Here is a 16717-nt window from a genome sequence, read left to right on the forward strand (position 1 = left end):
AAAAAAATAATTCTGCTGAGTGCTCACACAGAAACCAAATTAACAAAGCAGACACCTGGCTTGCTCAGTTTTACAGGAGGGGCAACAATAAATTAGATATTTTCTCTGTGGGTATGCATGTGTTTTGACAGGACCAACTTTATGCATGAGATAGTTCTCATTCTCTGCATCCACTCAACCATCGTATGAAGGTTTACAAAGCTCATAACTTACAAAAAAGAGAAGCAGATTTTTAAAGCGGAGTCCAAAGATGTTTACCAAACTACTGATCTGAGTTTTGCTAAGGGACTTACCAAGATCAAGCTTTAGTGCTGGAAACCACTGCCATATTTTAAAACGTTCTCTTCATGTTGCCTAGCTTTGTGGGGGCAAACTGTTATAAAAAAAATCTGATTTTCCAAAGACACCTTGTGCTTAGCTGTTTGCAATGGTTTTGATACGATTAGGAATCAAAGTAAAATATTCCCTACAGGAAAAGGAGGCTTCTGGCAAGCTACAAACATCAGATGACAAATTTGCATCTTCTTATAGAAAGCTATGTAAACACAATTAGTTATTCAGAATTCTTTGTTAGCAAGAGAACTGGTAACTACGTGGCAACAGAAAAGTAATATTACAATTAAAAGCATGGATATACAGATAATGCATGGCATGACTACACTTATTGCTATTTAATTTCATGCAAAAGGATTATTATGCAATCATCTCATGTTATAAATTGAATTTGTTCCTAACACTGTCCTTTCATCCTCCCTATGCCCCAATTATAAGCTTTACTCTGATATGTAAGTAATTGCCCGGAGGCCTTGAAAATGCACTGCGCAACCTTTCATCTAGATCCTTTTAGAAAACTAGAAACGCAGAGTGTTCACATGAGATTTTCTCCTTCTGCTGGTAACGCAAATTCCTTCTGCATGCCTTTGGATAGCATCTGACCAGGTTTAAGACTCTAGTGACGGTATTTCCTTGTGTTTCCTCCCCATCACGCTGGCAGTTGTTTCTGTGCTTTTGCCAGCCAGAAGGTGGTCCTGGGTCTGCACGACACTCGAGGGCAGAAAACACTGGACTACAGCCACGTGACAGCACGAAGCTGGCTGCCGGGCTGTTTCCCCAACAGGAGGATTTTATTACATCAGCAAACACAATTCATTAAAATACTCCTTCCTGAAGTACAGAGGCAACATACAGACATGGACTGAGCTAAACATTGTAAGCTACAAAGAGAGAAAATTCTTCTTGACTCCCAAAAGGCAGAGACAGCAACAGGAGAAAGTAAAAATATCATTACAATCAACTGGGAGTACCCGATTTTGGACATCGACATTATGTACCTATTTAATATTATATAGGTATTTATTTATAATTTAAAATTTTACCCCCTAAAGCTTGTAGCTGTCACATTGCATTCAAATGCTAAACATCAGTGCAGCAGAATGGGGACACCACTTTGTGCGCTGCCCATCACTGAGATTTGCTGAAGGCAGCAGAAAGAGCAGCTCTGCTTAACTGATGCAAGATCGCGATGCCTTTACCTCACAGCCACAGCATATAGACATGTCGTCCTCTGCGTACTGGGCAGCACTTTAGACATATTTGATTTATTATACAACTGACACTTCAATGCAGGTGCATGGGAAAGGAGTATTTTTAACAGAACATAGAGAACATGGCAGTAGAGAAAACGACGTCCTGGCTTGTGACATACCGCTTGCATAATTTACATGAACAAAAGGATTTTTATGCCATTATATTTTATTAAAGATTTTTAAATTTCCTTACATTTTCTGAAAAAAACTGCTCCTGAATACCAACAGCCACCCACCACAACCTCCCCCAAAACCTAACAAATCTATACACAGAAGTTGAAAACTCACTACCTGTCCAGAATGGCTCTCCATAAATCTGTCTCTATGACCAAGAAGCTTTTGTATGCATGAAAATATGCACATGCACACAGACAAAGAGAAATAATTTGAAATCTACTCAAATGAAAGATGAAAACTGCAGCTGGTAGCACTGCAGAAGAGGGATCAATGTTAAAAACCTCTTACCCTGTATTAGCTAAGCAGCAATATAGAATCTGGGCTGGCTAAAAGTCCTTTTGTGTTTTGATCTAGAATATTGATGCAGCCATTAGCTACAGAAGATATTCACAGGCCAGACTCCAAAACCAACCCGCAGACATGTCTGTGCTGGATTACACCCCCAGCAGCCGCTACTTTTGGCCCAATCAGTGAGTGGAAAGTGCCCAGCGGCATCGCAGAGTTTGCAGGCGTTTGCTGGGCTTCCCACCACGGCTCAGGGCAGAGCAGGCAGCAAACGCAGGCGAGGGGACTGCGTCCACAGGCTGGGCGGGCAGGCAGCAGGCAGGGGAGGGCAAGGGGTGCTGGGGCAGAATTAAGACACAGAAGAACAAACTGAGAATTAAAAAGGTGGTTATTTAAAGCTATTACAGTTGAAGAGTTTTGCCACATGTGGTGGTAACGCTGGAAGCTTCTACCCAGTCTATAAATCTCACAATAGTTTTACAGCGTTTTCAGAGTTGTAGATAATCTTTCACTAGTCCACCTTGCAGTAAACAGTGCTGAAGTAATTCTGGCTTTTGCCCTGTACTTTCCTTGCTTCTACATTTCCTTCCCAGACTGTCCATACTGACTTGCAGTTTGCTCTGAAGCCACATGCACTCTGCATCATTACAGGTTTTCAGTTTTTCTTCTTTCTCCTCTTCCATCTGGAGGCTGATGAATCCAAAAAACAAACATTTTCATGATAATCAGAGGTACTTCTGCTTCTGACTATTTAAAGCACAAGGAAATTGAAGGAGATAACAACGAAAACAGAGAATCCTGTTTTCCTGCAACTTTTTACTGTTTGGTAAGCCTCCTAGATTTCAGCTGGAGAGCAAGATTTGGATCCTTGGTATTTTTGGCATCTATGTTTGTATATTTATAAAGGAAAATTTAAATATTATTTGCAAACTAACTTCTTTAAGTATACTGTATTTAGTACTTAGTATACTAATAGAGTATACTAATAGAGTATTTAGTATAAATAATACAACCTCAGGTATGCACAAGTGAAGATTTGTCCCCTATAGGAGGAGTCAGGTCAATCCTTCACATCAAATGTCAGAAGACTGTCCCTCCCAGTTCATCCCTGCAGTATGTGGGAGCTAGGTCCCAGAAAGCCAGCACCAGCCAACACAGGAACATAAAGGGCCCATGAAAAGACAGGGCCTATCTGTGTGGGGGGCTGCTTTATTTTAATTCTGATGTCCAAACCACAGCTAAGCGCTACGCTAGAAATGTGCTATAAATGCTTAGTAAGAATTTTGTTCTAAAATAGCATCTAATTCAAGTTTAAACCTTTTAACCAGGCCTCAGTTTGCTTTTCACGCAGTCATTTTTTAAAAATTCCATTTGGGAAAAAGGCTGACCGTACCTTTTTCTGTAATTGGAATTTTTTATTTGCTTGTTTGCTTTAAGGAAATATTTTTCAGACAATCTAGAAACATATACCCAGTCACATTAGATACAAATTCCTCCAAATATTCACTCCTTCCAAAGCTGCAACAACCTGACCATGCATTTGGAAAATACAGGATGATTTGTATGCGTATTAGTCATCAGCACTTCAGCAGAGCAATGGTTGCTAACACTGATGGGAAACTGCACACACCCAATATTTCTGTTGCTGGGACAACAACAACAACAACAAAAAAAGGCAGTAAAACTTGCAAGGAGCATGCATGACCTAATAGTTTTTATAAGAATGGGGAAAAAAACCACAAAGGCCAGCAATCATTGTTTACAGTACAGCAGCACTTGGGGCTTGCCTTTTACCTCAGGCTTCCTAGAATTGCTTCCGTGGGAAGATAGGTGTTAAGATAGGTTTTTGACTTAGACATCCTACTACAGATTTTTGTTTAGATTTCAAATATGCAGCCCAGAAAGCCAACCATATCCTGGGCTGCATCAAGAGAAGCGTGGCCAGCAGGTCGAGGGAGGTGATTCTGCCCCTTTACTCCGCTCTGGTCAGACTCCACCTGGAGTCCTGCGTCCAGCTCTGGAGCCCCCAACATCAGAAGGACATGGATGCATTGGAGCGGGTCCAGAGGAGGGCCATGCAGATGATCAGAGGGCTGGAGTACCTCTCCTGTGAGGACAGGCTGGGAGAGTTGGGGCTGTTCAGCCTGCAGAAGAGAAGGCTCCGGGGTGACCTTACAGCAGCCTTCCAGTACCTGAAGGGGGCCTGCAGGAAGGATGGAGAGGGACTTTTCACAAGGGGATGTAGTGATAGGACAAGGGGGAACAGCTGTAAACTAAAAGAGGGAAGATTTAGATTCGATATCAGGAATCAATTCTTCACCACGAGGGTGGTGAGGCACTGGAACATGTTGCCCAGAGAAGCTGTGGCTGCCCCCTCCCTGGCAGTGTTCAAGGCCAGGTTGGATGGAGCTCTGAGCAAGCTGGTCTAGTGGAAGATGTCCCTGCTCATGGCAGGGGGGTTAGAACTAGATGACCTTTAAGGTCCCTTCCAACCCTTACCATTCTATGATTCTATGGATGTTATACCACTCAAGGTTTTTTTAAAAAACTGGTTATGTCTGTAAGCATAAACTTGTGTTACATATAGCCACATGTTTAAGAAACAGCACAATTCACTTTGAGCATTCCACTGGTGCCCACAGTCTTCAAATTCCTATCTGCATCTTCAGCAGCACCTATATGACCTAGTATATAGGTCAAGACAATTCTATTTCTCCAGTTAAAAAAAAAACACCTGACTTAAGAGGTTTCAGCCCTTTTCCTGGTGAATGTTCAAGCCCACATCTACTTACTGCATGCTTAGTTGTAGAGAAGCAAGCGTTCATGGGGCTGTGCGTCAATGAAGCCATTCCGGCCTGAGCTTCACCCTTCCCAGCAACAGTCTTGGGAGGACACTTATTAAAAAATAATGTCGATGTAGATCAGAGTGCAGCCCTGCACTCCAGCACACAGTTGCACGAGCACAGCTGCCTGGACGAGGGCAGAGTGAGTGCCTGCGTACAGACGGGAGCTTTGGAAAGCAACACTGTCACCGCAGAAATCAGCCTGCAGAGCTATGTACCTCCTACAACCTTACTGACGGTCACTGAGATACATGCGCCTAATTGACATCTGCTTCCAAAAGTCCCACTCCACGCAGGCGGGGCATTTACGTGACATAATCTGGAATATCCACTGATCATTTTAAATAATGCATGTGGGAGGGAGATTTCCTCCTAGTTAATTTATATTCTCTTTTTTGTAAATATGTAAATTGCTAATCTGCTCATAAATTATACACACCAGAGTTTAATACTTAATTTTTAGTAATAATTTATTTTGGAATTCATTAATTTTTAAATGGGAAGATCAGAGCAATTTCAGAAAACACAGTTCCCATTTAACTTAAAATAGCTGTGTAACTCATCATGCCTAAAAAAAGTAGCATGCAAAATCTAACAAGCTCTTTAAAAAGGGGGGAGGTCATAGCACTCACTTGTAGTCAGTTGCTTGAGTAATTAAATAATAATTGAAAAAACTGAAAACCTTAAGTTCTATTCCTCCTGAATTCTTAATGAATGACATTAAAAAAAAATTATTGGCTGAAAATCTCATGATACTGCTTTGCAAGCTTCCTCAGAAAGTTTTGCAACTGATCTTAAATGCAATCATTAACATCCATTGCATCCCTCTAATCCTAAACATCATATGGAAGGTGTTAGAGAGTCATTGACACTAAGCATCCTCTGTGTTGCATGACCTCAGGACAAGATGTCAGCTCCTTGAAACATGGCTTGGTTACAGAGTGCAAATGGGACCAAGCCACATTTTAATCATGTTTCCAAGTTGCTCTAGAGACCCAGCCTTTGCAAGGCTGCAAACTGGAAAAAACCCAAACCCACTGATGTTGAAACACGCTTCAGCTTTCCAGGCACTAGCACACTGGGTTGTACAGAAATCACGCTGGCACCAAATGCTCCAACTGGGTCCTACAATGCAGATTTTAGTAATACACATGTAGGAAGTTATGGGTTAATACAAGCACTGAGCAAAATATACATTTTGAGACATGAAAAAACAAATCATATGCAGCTAAGCCACAGAAAACACCCTGTTTACACATGTATGTAGACAAATGACATGCAGAAGAAAAATCCCTTCTCCCCATCTCTCTGCCTGGCCCGTATCCTTCTCCAGTCACCTCAGCCCCTGCTGCTGCCCAGGGGCCCGAGGCCAGGCAATGCCAGGGGCACAATGGCCGCCTTGCAGACCGGCATCGCCAGGCCCAGGGCTGCTGCCCAGACCCATGGCGCAGAGCCTCACGCGTGGTCCCTGGCAGCAGGACAGCTCGGACACCCACCACAAGCCAGGGACCACCACCCTCCTCCCGGCACAGCACCCGTCGCAAGCGACAACAGCCCGCAGAGGCTGTGGCGGAGGCTCTGCCCAGAGCTCCATCCCGAGCCCGAGAGGCAACACAAAGTCAAACAAAGAACGACATCTGCCCTGTCGTCACACTGCCTGCCTTCCTCCAAGATCAGGGTGGTGGAGTACTGACAAAATCTGTGCATAAAGCAACTATACAATTTCACAGAAGGAAGGCCAGCTGAGATATGGTACTAGCTACAGCAGTCACCACACGCAAATCTCCCTGTGGCAACACACAGGGCATCTGCAGAAAAATCATCAGTCTAAAATTTGAAAATGCCAAACCACATGCTCTCTCTATAATACAGCCATTTATTAAAAGCAAGGAAAAAAAAGGCCCCACCCCGCTTTTAATCCTTGATCCTTGCATACAAATCCTGAAAGACAGAAGGTCTGTATGCACTGGAGGCCAGACAATTTGCAAGTTTATAATTCTAAAAAGAATTTTCAAGTGCGGGGTGGGTGGGGAGAGATTCTGTATCTCCTTAACCTCAAAGGATCACACAAGTGTAGCTAAGCCAGAAATTATACCTCGCTTCAGGCTGCATTTTCCTTTCTATATACATTTACCATTTCTAGGTTTCTTGCTCATAATTTATATTGCTCGTACACTTTGTGTTGTTTCTTTTCAATTCATATGCAAACCCTCTATAGTCTCCTGCCTGACTCTTATTTTGAATATACTCTCACGTAGCAGCCAAACACTCATGAAAAGCTCTGTAATACGTTTATTAGGTATTCCCCATAGATGAAAAACAGCCTTAGTAAAGAAAATTCAGTTATCAGCTGTTTAGTCAGAATTCTTTTTAAGAAGCCAATGTGTATCCATTACAAAAATAGCATGACTGCTAGTGTCATAATTCATTTGAAACTTCTATTCCCGAAGCCTATGGGTGTTGCACACGGGATCCTACTACATTAAATTCACTCAGTTGTTCTCTATTATTTTTCATTCATGTATCAAATTAAATGGTCTCACGTCTAATGCCCATCTAAAGGCAATGCACTATGCCTCCAATATAACCCATGGATTATAAAGTTCGTATTCAGGTTAACAACCTTGCAGGAAGTCAAACCCAGAGACCAAAAACTGACAAAATTACACTCACCTAAAGTGAAGAGAATCGTATTGCTTTGAGATGCTCAGAGAGATTTTCTCTCGAGTTGTCAAAACTCAATTACCAGAGGAGCTGCAGACTAAATTTAGACTCTCCGGGGCTGCATCCATCTATAACCTGGCCTTTTTGGCACATCACTACTACAGCAGGCATTCAGAAAGCTCAGGGGACACTGCACTTTGCTCGGCCTACTTAGCAGAGACAAAAACACATCTAAGACTCCCAAAGAATACAAATACTTTATGACTAAACCAGCCTTTTCCTTTGCTGCTCCTCATCCTAGCAGCTCTATTTCTGTAACTGGCAATTGGGGCACAGGCTGGTATTGCTACAGCACATGTATTATCAAAGCTACTTCTCCATGGCAATGAGAAAAGGAAGATCTGATTGCTTTTTCTGGCTTTATTACGAACTGTCACGTTAAGCTTTAGGTATGCTCTGAATAAAGCCTTTAAGTAAAGGCACAATGTCGTATTATTCCTTCTTGCTTAAGCTCAGAATATCCAAAATTATTGCTAGGTTGGCTGCAAAACGTGGGCACCCATGAGGCCTCACAGCCAAGTGCTGAACACGAGCATATGCCACATCCAGGTAGCTCATGCCTCCTAAAGTAACTCCTCCAAGCTTTTCATTCAGACTTAGCATCCCCATGCACACTTTCCTCCCCTGTCTTTTTTGGCCTTGCATTTAACTTTTTCTGGCCTTTCAGTTGCTCCTTATTAACAAAATTGAATAAGAATAGTCACATAACAGCATGACAAATCTTAATGCTTTTTTTCTAAAAAATAAGAAAATATCCATAGGATTTTACAGTCGGTTATAAAAAATCAGTTACAGTGGCTCTGCAGCTCCCTGTTAATGCTGTGAAATGCTTCATAGTTGTAAAGAGTTTCTCACATATTCCTTCTCTTTGAAGTCCTGAAGAAATGCTCATACTTTATAGAAACTAACATTAAGCTGCATGAAAGCTGCCAATGCTTCAAGGAACATCAGCCAAAGGAAGGCCAGAATGAATGAGTTAGATCCGCCGTTCTCAAACTGTGGTCCATACCATGCTTGCTGCCGCTCTGCCTGTTAGTTGGCTGGTCATTAGTGCTACTGTTCCCCTAGCTTTCATCCTGTAAACTACACTAGAAGTACACTAAATAAATTACATGTACATCAGATAAATTACTTGGAGTTTACATCGTAAACTATATTAAATACAGAAAGGTTCCCAAAGCTTCTTGCGCATCTATCTTCAATCCCTACGCATGCACGTCCTGCATGTGAGAAACGGACTTTGCAGCCTCAAATGGAAAGGAATAGTCCAGAAGACTACTGTGCTCTAGTGTCTGCAGTAATCTAGCAGAGTTTAGATTCATCAGTTCAGAGTAAGGTCCTCTGGACCACAGGAAGGACCACGCTAGAATGCTTCAGATAAGGAACTATTAAAGCTCCTTCTGGGATTGTAATGAACATTAACACAAAAATAAGACTGTGTAAGTATCAAGCTTGACTATGAAAATAAATGGGAAAATTCAAGTTTACAACTTTGACCTATTAAGATATGAACATAAAAGCATCAGGTAACAACAGCAATCAATACAATCCAGGAAGTTCCAGAGGAAGAAAAGATTTAATTTTATACGGGACGGAGTAAGAGCTCTAATGAGACGACCCTTTTTCAGTTTTTCCCTTGTGGTGCGTCCCAAAATCCTCACTGGAGGTCACAGAATAAGTTGTACAAGAAGCTGTGTAATGAAATGGGACTGTGGGTTTGTGACAATTTCCGTGCTTTTCTCCTGCCTGCCCCACCCAGCTGAAGTCTCTCAATTTGATTTTCTTAAATATCTTTTACCCACTGTATTCTGCATAATCAAAATTTTCTCAGATCACCTCTCCCCTGTTTTGGGAAAGAGTTTTGCAGGGGTTTTCAGAGGGGTTTTTTTTGTCTTTTTTTTTTTTTTTTTTTTTGCAAGCCCACACATATTTAACTTGATGGAGAAATCACTTCAAAAGCTTCCTTTCAACTATTTACAAGCATATAAATAGCTATGCAGGAACAAGTCAATAACTTGTCTAGTATGCTTCCTGTTTCAAACAATGGCAAATGTTGGGTATTTTGGTATGAAAATGTCCATTTTCTCATATCTTTCCACCTCCTTATAAGTATGTGCACGTGTGTGTATCTATATATACCTGTCTATAAATAGCTACACACACATTTACACACACGTGCACACACATCCCTACATGAATATTTTCTTTATGCATAATTCACCAAAAGAAAATACTTAGGCTAGCTTCCAGACATGTAAATATAACAACAGCTAAATATAACATTTCAATTTCACGTTTAATAACTGTTAAAAAGGTTATTTCCCATGTCCTGTATCTTTAGTTATATAGTTTGTATCAGTTACTGACATGCACTTTAACCTGTGCTTTTTCAACCTCAATTTTATAGTCATTGTGCAAGCCAGCAAGCATGCAAGCCTACTTCTGCAGATGAGATTTATTTTTCAAAGTTTTAAGAGCAGGCTCTGAGGCTATCACCCTCAAAGGATTTTCTGTACCTTTCAGGGAATATCTCTGAGAAAAAAAATTTACTCAGAATGGTAGGTAAATTCAAATATATTAATATAAGACCCCATTTATGCATTTCAGGGGACCAGTAAATAGCTGAAATGTGGTAATGTGGTTTCAGTTCTATGTACTTAGAGCATTGTCTTCATAAGTAAGATATTCCCAGCATGTCAGTTGTCTGGAAATAGCGATCTAAGTTAGATCTCCTCCAACACAAACATCTTCAAATTTAAAAATCACAGTAGGAAATCAGAATTGCTCCCCAGGGGCATCTGTATTCTCAATGAAACATCGGCCTTTGTCTGTGTCATTTCTAGTCATCATCTAGTTACAGACCCTGTTGTTTAACACATATCTTGCAGTCACCACTCTGATTAACCAAAATGTTGAAAGCATTCAAACCATTACCCCTTTTTCCAGGGCTGATTACCAAATTTACTTACAGCAAGAGTCCAGTTACATTTAAAGAGAAACTGGCATATTTTCTTGACTAACTTCTAAAGTCCTTACAGCAGCTAAAGGCTCATTTCCTCAAGTCCATGTTTTTCTTCACAGTCACACTTGTGCTCTTTTCCTGCAAACATCAGCATGGATTTGAGGATCCTTACCAGGAAGGAAACGTGTTCATTGGTAGTGTCAGTTCTCTATTTGTCTGTTTTTCAGCTGTGTCCACTCTCCATTTGAAAAGATACCGCCCTGGTAGTTTTACAACACAAAAGCTTATCGCTGTATTCTTTTCTTGCTTAGTCAACCTTTTTATTAGCTCTGTGTACCTTCTGTTGCATTCATCCCATTCACCTCTGCATTTGTTATGCCTTCTTATGGCACCTTATCTTTGCATGATTAACATGAATGCAACAAAAGCTTCCTTTGCACCTACATTAGTCTCTTTTCTCAGAGTACCTGTTTTATGTCACAAAGTTATCTATTTTCAACAAATCAGACTTTTAAAGTGATTTTAAAATAAACACTTGTAGAACATACTGCACTTTCTTACCTGAACAGAGTTGTTCGACTTTTGTGTAGTTTAAAGCTAATATATCATTAACCCATGCGATGATGTCATGTCTGCTCATAGTCTCTTGGGTTATAGAGGTAGAGTACACGTTGACCGCCATTCCCCAACTAGGAAAAAAAGGACAAAAAATATTTTTGACATTTTGATAATTGTTTTCTGGATACTATGAATTTACAATTCTTGTTTAAAAAAAGAAGAAAAAGCTGCATCACTACACAACTTTCTCTTATTTATTGAGAAAGGAGGGTTAATTTTTCTTCTTTGATGACACACGATCTCCTCGAAGTTCTCTTGGAATCTATGAACATCTTTCTCTGGCTGTCACTGTGAACTTAAAAGAACACACAAACCTACAGCATTCTGCTTAATGCTAATAAGGCAGGAAAAAAAGAATCAGACATAGCCTAAAGATACATAGACAGGATCAGAGACCTGGAATTTCACCACATAGTGCTACACATATACAGTTATCTGATATCTATCTGTCAGCTTTCTGCTACTGCAAGATGTTCAGACTGCCTAAACCAGTATTTAATTTTCAGATAACTTCTAGAAGATGCAGCTGTTCTACTTCCTCCAATACTGGTTTCTTACTGGTACGGGTGCCTTTTTGATCATGAATTCAGTTTCTAGCAGTCACACAGTGAATACCAGATAATATTTTATCAATTTACCAATCTCTGTCCTGAAAGTAACTGAGACTTTCACTCCCAACTGTCTAGTAGGAAAGCTGCTGCAGAGCCCAATTCCTCTAAATCATTAGGAACACTTCCTCTCAGCTAAACTAATTTGTTCTTCTGCCAACATTATCCCCCAGCTCTAATGGTTTTTTCTTCCCCAGAGCTGATTCCATAATGCGTTATGGACAGCATTCAAGAGTCTGTCCCAGTGCCCAGGTAGGCTAGATTGAACAAATCAATCCTCTGAGTCTCTTATAAAAAGTCAGACCTTCACTTACTGGTCATGCCAGCAGACTTCCTTGAACACAGCCAGTTTCAGACTGTGTTCAGATAACATTTCACCAAAACCTTGGAAAATGGCACTCTGTGCTGAAAATTTTCATAGCCACATCATCTTAAATAGACCCTTCTAGTTAGCTAAGGTCCTTTCCTCCAAGTAGGTCTAATTCGTAGTAGCCTTTATCATCAGTCCCCAAGTGCATAGACTGGAAACACATACTGCTTGATTTTATTTCCTGTTCTACACTAGTCACATCTTTCTGCTGCAAGACATTGACAAGAGAAAAGACGAGCACATTCAAGTTTATCTCATCAATAGTTTCAAAGAGCAGAGTCAAGATCATTCATGAAGAGTAAATAACGTTCCCAAGACTAGTGGACTTCAGGAACACCATTAGCAACAACCCAAGTATGAGATATTTCCAAAATGATTAAATAGTCAAAGTTGTGCTATTATTCTTGGAAAGAAAGGGTGTGGTGGGGACTACACGCCTTTGTCTCTAGTGACAATGTGTAGCTAACGCTTCACTGGCCAGCTTTGGTGCCAGTCCTGCCGCCTGAGCCTTGAACCTCAACCTTCTCGCTCAGTGAGATCATCTTCTGTGGGATCCAAGGCCTGCATGGGCTATTTCCATTGACAATTTGCAAAGATGTAACTGTTTGAAGCTTGACGGACAATTGTGCAGAGAACACAAAGACTGCAGGTTAATTCCATCTATTTTTCAGGTGTGCTGAAGCAAGCCAGATAAAAAGTGTAAAAAACCCACAAGAATGAAACTTGACACAGTGACATGCAAGTGTGTAAGTACGTAAAGCAAGGAATGTATTTATAAAACACAAGGTGTCAAAGTTCATAATATAGGTCGCTTTCTATGAAACAAATTTCACAGACACAAAATATTGTTCAAATTGTCCCCATCTACTGACATTAAGATACAAAACACAAAATCCCCAAATTTGCCTGATGAGAAGGAAAAAGATTAAAAAAGAAGAAGAAAAGACAGGCCAGTAAGGGAAAATAGGCTCAAAAAGCGCATGCTCCAATAGTTAGGCTACTGCTAGCTATTCGTTCCGAAGCAGGCTGCTCCTCTACCCTCTTCTGTGCGGGCACCTCCAAAGTAGGCAAAAAATCAGCCTGACCTCAGCCTGTTCTGTTCTTCCTGCAGGCTCCCAGACAGCACAGCTAATTGTATGAACATAGCACTGTATTCACTGTAACGGTTAGCAAAGGTCGTTTCCTTGGCACACACTAAGTGCTTGGATTGAACCGAGCGGTAGCAACAAAGTTTTAGAAATAGGGAGTGCCCTTTTACTCTCAAAACCGCACTGCAATCGCTAATCAGGAAAGCGTAGCTTTGTCATTAGGATGGTGGAAGGGACTGAGCAGGCAAAGAGCACCTTTGCTACTAATGGCATCTGAAGATTAAGATGTCACTGTTCGCACATTTTTTAGTTTATTATTTTTAGCCTTTTTATATAGTTAAGAAACTAACAGAAAGATACTATCACTGTCGCTATTAAACTGACATGTTAAATGTTGTTTGCAAGATCAGTGCAAGTAACAGCTTAACAGTGAATTTAATATTCACTTAAGATTCAGTATAGTGAGTTTGATATTAAATCAACAGTTCAGTATGGAACAGTCCACTCACTTCTAAAGGAGCCACAGATATTTAGATGCTAACACTTGAAATAAAGCTACTCTGATTTGTAACTGCCGCTACTTCATCCAAATTTTAAGCGGTCTCTCGAGGCCAGGCAGAGCTCAGAACAACCACCAGCTACCAGCAGTGAAAGGAGCAACTGTACTCTGTTAAAAAGATCAAGAAAATTCACATACAGGAAGGCAGCAGAAATTCCCTCATCATCCTTTTCCAAAAGCAACTGCAAAGAGAAATACCTACCACTCTGCAAGCAGCAGGAGAGCAAACAACCTCCTTTGCTACAGTGCATAGGATGGAGAACTCTACTTCAGGAAACAGTGAGTAAATTAATAACCTTGAGTTTTACAACGATACTCTGAAGGATGTCTGTAATAGAACTTATGCTGTGTCTGCAAATGAATTATTATGGTCCATAGGTCAAACCAAAGTTCAGGCTATTAATTACAGACAATAGCTTCTCATTTGTACACACAGGTATGCATGAGGGTGTATCAATACAATTTTAAACAAACTGATGCAAAATTAATCAGAATTTCTGTTAAAAAATTCAATAACATGCCATTGCCATTTCTTCACAGTGACTTGTTAACATGTCTGAATCTTCACACGGCCTCTTCTCTCGAAAGAGTTTACCATGTCTTTGCATCTCCTGTTCCCCACCCCCCAAATAAACTCAGCTGGGAAAGGTTTCCTTTACACTAAGCGTGTTCTAACTTGGTGCTCAGATACACACATACCCTGTTTGCCACACAGACAGACCTTGAAAAAACAAAAGAGAAGAATTAAAAAAAAAAATAACCAGGCGTTGGTAGTGGAGTCACCATGCTCAGCGACAGACAAGAACCCTTGCACTCGTCATCCCCAGCGAGGCTCAGGTTTGCTCCAGGACTCAGTTCCCTAAGTGCTAAACTGCTTTGAAAAATGTGATCCATATTCAAGACCGGTATTAATAAACATCTGTAAAGTGACGCAAGAGAACAGCGGCACAGGTGGAGACAGTACTCTGTGAGCAGCCAAGTATCTAACAACTTGATTGTATGTCCTAATACTGCTTCTTCCCAATAAAATTATTTACATTTTCAACTTGTTAGGCCTTCCTTTAAGTTAAATGCTCTGAAGCATAAGGCTGCAATGAGGCTCATACAAGCCTGAAAATCACCATCTACCTCACTGAGATCTTTAAGCTTCCACCTTCCACAGAGATGCCTGGCAATTCTACAGCAGCTAAAAGCAGATTGAAGATAGCACATCACATCCCCCATGACAGAGCACGCAGGTGGAGATTAAAACCTCTGACTGTTACAGTACAGTACTGCCTAACCACAAAGGACTCTCTCTTGTTTTGCTTATAAGGAACTGAAATTCAAACCCCCAATAAATACAAACAAGCCATGGGAGAGTCTGCACATACTAGTCCAGGCCATTTCAGAAAAACGCTTCACACATGCAGAGCTAAGCACCACAGACCTGAGGGCAGAGGATTAGTTAAGTGCTGAAAGTCCTGTATATGCTTAAGCAGTTTCTCCAATCAGAAATATACTGGCTCAGCATGTCTGATGGTAAACATTACACCCAAAGGAGTATTAATCTTCTAAGGCATTACATGCAGCACTGAATGTTCAGCTATTAGGCATTTTCCACTGCTCTTGCTACAGATAACTGCAGCTGTTACAAGGTGTTATCCAGCTGTGTTTAAGGACAGTTTTGCAAGAGGCATATTTATTTTTTCAGGAAGAAACTAACGGTTGTTGACAGCAGAAGCTGTATTATGCCAAACCAGTAATGACAGCAAGACTGGAAGGATTACAGCAATGAATCTATCTGCAGTGTAAAATCTCATCACACGTGCTACCACCTCTGAACCTTCAAGGCCGTCCTGGTTTGTACAATCAGGCACAGTATGATGTTAGGTTTTTAAAAGCAATAGAAAGCCTGCGTGACAATACAAAAAGGAGCTTTCTGGAAGCTGGCACCCGATAGGATCAGGACAGATACTGCCAGTAAAACAAAAGATCTCCCACCAAAAATTACTGAAGCAGAAGATACAGCAGAAAGGCTAAGATGTAGCCAAGCGAGACTGCTGTACCTCCTGTTGGAAAGGCTTTCTGGATGAAAGCTACTGCAAAACAAAAATCCCTGAAGGAAGAAACCTGTCAGCCTCAGCAGCCTCACCCTTGTAGAAGGAAAATTCATCCTTTCACATCATCCTGAAATGGCAGCTGATTTGCAGCTGGACCTTGCCTGCTTCTTTACTGCATACAGTCTTGGCCGTAGCCATTAGAGACTAGATATGCTTAAGACTGTCTTTACTGAAAGGAGTTCCGAGGACAGAAAAATAACACAAAAAGCTCCTATGCAATGCTGACAACACTGTTCTTACTCTCCCTTTTCACTTATGCTGTACTCCTGCAGCAAATTCAATGGTCACAGCCACAGCTCTCGCATCAGAGCGCTGCAACTGAAGTGGTATCTGTAGCAAGCAATATAAAGGCTCTATCTAGTCAGAAACTCACACAGTTAAAGATAATTCACAACGAAGTAACGCCATGGAAAAAAGAAGAAAAGGAGAAAAGAATCCTCTGGTTGTAATATTGGGAGAAATTCACACCTTTTAAAATGCTGAATGTGAAATCTCCTATGCACTGTTCTCATGTTACAAATAGCCCTGAAATGGCAAAAATCTTTTATTATCCATGTATCTCATTCACTTCTGAATGCCATTTTACCTTTACAACGTGGATTTGACTTGAAGACCCAAAACGATTTGTGAAGCATGTGACAGAGTCTAGACAAGACTGAGGCAATCCATGTACATTTTGATTGCTTGAATGTTGCAGGATTACCATTTAACACATCAAACAGCATATTTTCTGTTGTTCTCATTGCAGTTCCCTGTTTCAGTGCAAGTGAGGTTAGAGTAATAGAGATTTGCTTT

General features: G+C 40.8%; 1 protein-coding gene across 3 annotated transcripts in view; it reads right to left on the reverse strand.

The window, feature by feature from the left end:
• MAPRE2 (microtubule associated protein RP/EB family member 2) overlaps positions 1 to 16717 on the reverse strand; it is a 103709-nt gene that overhangs the window by 27888 nt on the left and 59104 nt on the right. For 2 of the 3 annotated variants that reach the window (XM_075416196.1, XM_075416194.1), the window contains one exon: positions 11139 to 11266. The exons of the other annotated variant lie outside the window; for it this stretch is intronic. In XM_075416196.1, the coding sequence (XP_075272311.1) occupies positions 11139 to 11259 (121 nt within the window). In that variant the 5' untranslated portion in view covers positions 11260 to 11266. The remainder of the gene's footprint in view (positions 1 to 11138; positions 11267 to 16717) is intronic. 3 annotated transcript variants of the gene reach the window in all.

This window comes from Opisthocomus hoazin, chromosome 3 (genome assembly GCF_030867145.1).
Source record: "Opisthocomus hoazin isolate bOpiHoa1 chromosome 3, bOpiHoa1.hap1, whole genome shotgun sequence".
NCBI lineage: Eukaryota > Metazoa > Chordata > Aves > Opisthocomiformes > Opisthocomidae > Opisthocomus > Opisthocomus hoazin.